This window comes from Pteropus alecto, unplaced genomic scaffold, assembly GCF_000325575.1.
Source record: "Pteropus alecto unplaced genomic scaffold, ASM32557v1 scaffold43, whole genome shotgun sequence".
NCBI classification, from domain to species: domain Eukaryota; kingdom Metazoa; phylum Chordata; class Mammalia; order Chiroptera; family Pteropodidae; genus Pteropus; species Pteropus alecto.
Genome location: NW_006435764.1, coordinates 2891890 through 2896563, shown reverse-complemented (window position 1 = coordinate 2896563; position 4674 = coordinate 2891890). Strand labels below are relative to the sequence as shown.

The 4674-nt window shown below is 62.2% G+C and overlaps 1 protein-coding gene across 1 annotated transcript in view; it reads right to left on the bottom strand.

The window, feature by feature from the left end:
- The window catches only part of FGF4 (fibroblast growth factor 4), a 38669-nt gene that overhangs the window by 28768 nt on the left and 5227 nt on the right, over positions 1-4674 (bottom strand). Inside the window, exon 3 of the mRNA XM_015588674.1 lies at positions 2376-2479. Coding sequence (XP_015444160.1) covers positions 2376-2479 — 104 coding nt within the window. The remainder of the gene's footprint in view (positions 1-2375; positions 2480-4674) is intronic.

Here is a 4674-nt window from a genome sequence, read left to right as displayed (position 1 = left end):
TGGATGGATGGATGGATGGATGGATGGAGAGATGGCTGGCTGGGTAAGTGGGTGGGTGGATGAATGAATGAATAAGTGGATAATGGATGGATGGTTGGATGAGGAATAGATGGAGAGATGGCTGGCTGGCTGGATGGATGGATGGACGGGCAGATAGACGGATGGACAGACGGATATATTGAAGGAGGGAGAGGCCGGAGGCCACAGCCCTGTCCCAAGGTTGTGATGATTCAGGTGAGAGCTCATGAGGGCCTCATAAGGGCGTTGGCCAAGAGGATAAGGCAGAGCGGGGCGAGGGGTGTGGGCGGAAGGGAGGAAGTCAGGAGCTGTAGTCTAGGACTTGGAGGTGGACAGAATGTGGGCTCAGAGAAGGAGGTGTCCGCCGTGACTCCCCGCTGACCTTGGGCTTGAGTGAGTGGCTGGCAGGGAAATAATCAAGGCGGGAGTTTAGGGAGATGCTACACTCCGTTGGGGCGGGCTGCCCTCTGCCAGGGCCTCTGAGCCTTCGGGACTTCCGGGGGGTGATCTATAACTCAGAGCGGGGGGTCAGGGTTGGAACTGGGAACTGTCAGGGCTCAATGGACACTGAGCCACAGGGGCGGATGAGCTGGCCTGGGAGGTAAAAACGGGCTGACTGCGAAGACTAGGGCACCCAGACAGGCCGGGCAGGCGAACAGCACTCGCGAGCAAGTTGGCCGTGCCTAGGATGGGGGTGCGGGGTGGCAGCAACAAGGTGCCACCTGGCTGCCTCACCTTCCAGATTTCTGCCGGGTAGTGAGAGCTTTCCTGCTGGGCCCTCTGGAAAGTTCCACACCATCCAGCTAGACCTCCTGGCTATCCCCCGTGAGGCCGGGAACCTCCCTACCTCCTTCTGCAAAGCCAGTGTCGTCAGCTCTCGGGGACAGAAGCCACAGGTGGACTCTGACCCCTTAGGCTTGCTCAGGCCATGCTTTGTTCTGTCTCCCAAAGCCTTGGGCCAGGGTCCCCCACGGAAGACATGACAGAAGCCTTAAGTTTCCCGTCTCAATTTGGCCCTTCCCGTCCCACTCTGAATGTCCCCAGTGTGGGCGGGAGGCTCTCTGTGGTCAGTGAGACTAGGCCATGACTGCAGGCCAACAAGACCTCCTCTCTGGCTGTCCTCTCTCCATCAGGGACAGGTCTGAGGCCATTTCAAGAACAGAAAGTCAGTTCTGCTCACTTGGCACCAGGGGCTCAAGGCCAGAGGGTCTGGAAAGCCACAGTCCAGCTCAAGAAAAACTCAGACCAGGCTCCGGCCTGGGGAGTGTCCTGATAAACCACAGCTGGTGTCTGGGGACACTAGAAGCACACACAGGGGAGACTGCGCACCAGAGGGTCCCTCCCCCCAGACACAGCGTCTATCAAGGGACCCCGGGGTCAGAGAGGACTAACGGGGTGTGTTCCGACTTTTGCATTTCCCGTAGCAAAACAGCGAAGCATCTGTGATGAAATCATTCGCTCAAAGGCGGGTTTTCCTGCCTCTTCTCCACCTCCGCCTGACTTCGAAGGGGGCGGGGCAGGGCAGGGCAGGGCGGTGGGCTTCCCCTGCCCACAGATGCAGGGAGGGCCCTGCAGGCGAGGCCTCGGGCTGCACCGTCTAGGTCACGTGTGCATGAAGAACCTCTCATTGCCCAAGAAGCTATCAGCCGAATTGCATGTAATGACTAGTTAAAAGTAGCAAATTTCCTAGTTACATGTATTTTACTTCATGCATTGCCGTCCCTGCCCTTGGGGGAGGGGCGCTGCCAACACCCACGGAGTCGCAGGACACTTTGTTGCTGTGGAAACCCAAGCAGTGGGTAGACTGGGCTCCAAGCCTGTGTGCCTGGGACATGGGTCCCATCTCCTTTTCCTCGGGGTTCCCTCCTGAGAACTAAGAGCTGGCCGCATCCCGCCCGGCTCCGCCGTCCCCATGCTCCGGGTGAGCCCATGAGAGACCTCTGGCCCGGGGCACACCCTTGCTCTGCCCCAAGGTTTGTCTGGGTCCACTTATTTCGGTAGAAATTCGAGGGACAATCTCTCCCCTGCTTTCAGCTACCTTGGGGGAAGGGCAATGGCAGTGACCACGAGATGTTCAGAGGACCATTTTCTAACCTGACAGCCCTGGAGAACGTAGGACATGGCTAACTCCCCATGGGACACTCTCCAAGCCACTCAAGCTGGCAGCTGCCTCTGACAAAAGCAGCCGAAAGAACCCCGGGCATGGAGTCCCAGGGGCTGGGCTTCTGGTCCCAGCTCAGTTCTTGATGTCCCTGGGCAAAGCGTTAAATTGCCCATGTGCCCTCTGTCCCCCTATGGGATGCTCACAGGAGCTGGCTGCTCCATCCCAGCCCACCCACACGAGAGACTGGACTTACCGAGGCATAGAGCCGCCCCCTCCGGTTCATGGCGAGGTACCGTCCAGAGAAGAGCCCCTTAATGGCCACGACGCCCACCTCCACGGCCGTAATCTCCAGGATACCTGAGAAGAGTTGGGAAGGCACATTGCTCCCTCAGCCTCCCACAGAGCACAGGGCTCAGCGCCCACCGGCCTGTCCGAAGCGGAAACACACACCCAAGTGGGGAGAGAGAAATTGCTGGGCCGGAGGTCAAGAAGGTGGAACATCAGGGCCCGCTTCTCCAGGGACAGGAGTTTGAAACGGAAGTGGGCAGGTAACAAAGCTAACATTTCTGCACAGGACTCTGTGCAGGTACCGCGGCCTCGCAGGCCGCGGAGCTCACGGGAGCCTCTCAACAACCTTGCCAGCCAGTTTCATGAAACCGCTGAGATTCAGTGACTTGCCCAAGACCACACACGGTGATCGAGCTGGAATTCAAATCCGGGTTGCAGACACCAGTCTGAGCTCTCCAGCTACACCGCCTGTTCCAAGGTGCCAGTGGAGCCCAGGAGTGGGGACAGCTGGGGCCCTTGATGAAGCGGGTCGATGATATAATCCAGCGGCCCCAACCTTTTTGGCAGCAGGGGCCGGTGCTCCTATGAGAATCTAACGCCTGAGGATCTGAGGCGGAGCTGAGGCGGTGATGCTGGCCCTGGGGAGCGGCTGCAGATACAGACGAAGCCTCCCTCCTTCACCCACCGCTCCCCTCCTGCTGTGCCGCCCAGTTCCTAACAGGCCACGGACTGGTGCCGGTCAGCACCCTGGGGGCTGGAGACCCCTGATATGACCCACACAGCATATCGAGGATGTCACTCCAACCTGCTGCATGGGGCCTGGGTGAGAGGTACCTGTCCGCTGCAGCCGGAGGGATACAGGCCAGCTGGTGGAGGTCGGGTGAGGCCCTGGCGCCCACCCGTGTAAGAACTTTTAAATCTCTCCTGACGCCATTCCTTCTGGGCACAAGCGTGCTTTTATTCGAGGACCTGCAACAAAGGCCCGGGTGGGGCCATTGTTCCCTGAGAACTTCTCCAAGGGCGCCTGGGATGCGGTGGGCCCCAGAGATGTGGTGAGCCCCCTGTCCAGGGGCCACGTCTCCCAGCAAGCACCTTGTCCCCAGCAGGGTAGTGATCACAGGGTCCATGCGGCTGCTGGACGCTTGCCTCAGGGGGAGGCGGGGAAGGGGTGAAGATGTGGGGAGCGGGGAGGATGCAGGCTGTGGGGCCCTGGGACACCGGCTAGGCGGATTCCACCCCGCCGCCGGCCAAAGCATCAGAGAGGCGCAGGAGTGTATGCGGGACAGCAGGGGCTGCAGGCGGGCGCCCTACTCCGCCCCCGGGCTGCGCGCCTTGGTTATCCCCACGGATTTGGATGCTCTGCGATTCTGAGGGGGAAGCTCGGACTTAGAAAGAACCAGGGAGCCGCTGCGGACGCTCCCGTGGCCCGGTCCTGCGCACAGACGGAAAAAACTGAAATTCTTTCTGAGTTCCCCGCCGCCGCCGCCGCCGCCGCCTTAAGTTCGCCGCACCGCTCCGCGCAGGGGCTGAAGCCCAGCGCCGCGTCGCATGGGGGGACCCTGACGCCCTGGCCACGCTCCCACGCTCCCCGCCGCGGTCCCGCCGGCCCAGAGCTCAGATCTCCTGTCCCCGCACTGAGCGGAGCCGCATCGAGTCCCTCTGGCTTTGCAACCCTGCGGGAGGGGCTCAGCGCAAGCTCGGGGCCCGGTGGCCCGAGGAGCCAAACGCTGGAGCCCCGGGGCACTGTGGCTCAAGTGCAGTCCGGGCCGCGGGTCCTGGCCGCTGGGCGAGGCGGGGGTGTCTCTGCGCCCCCAGACCCAGGTGGACAGCCCTCCGCGCTCCTAACCCGTACCCGGAGGCCCCCATCCCGTCGGTCCCTCTGCGGCCGGGGGCGGAGGCGGAGGCGGGAGGGTTGCGGGTTCCGCCCGGGGAAATGACAGTCTCTCGGCGGCGGCCGCGGCCCGGACCCAGGCTCTGCCCGGACCCAGGCTCTGCCCAGGCGAGCATCTTCCGCGCAGAGGCAGCGGCGCGGGGCGGCCACCTGGGCGGCCGCGAGCTGGGAGGGCGGAGGGGACGGCGGGGCGCCCTGGGGTCGGCAGGAGGAGGAGAAGTCGTCAAAATTATAAAGAGGATGATAAATGCCTTGTCCAGTGCCTTTTCTCCGAAAAACTCAAAGGGCTCAAACTTGCAGGGCCACCGAATTCAGCCGAGCGGGGAGCCCCGGGCCGCCTACCGCGCGCCCCCTCAGACCGGCGGGCGGGTCG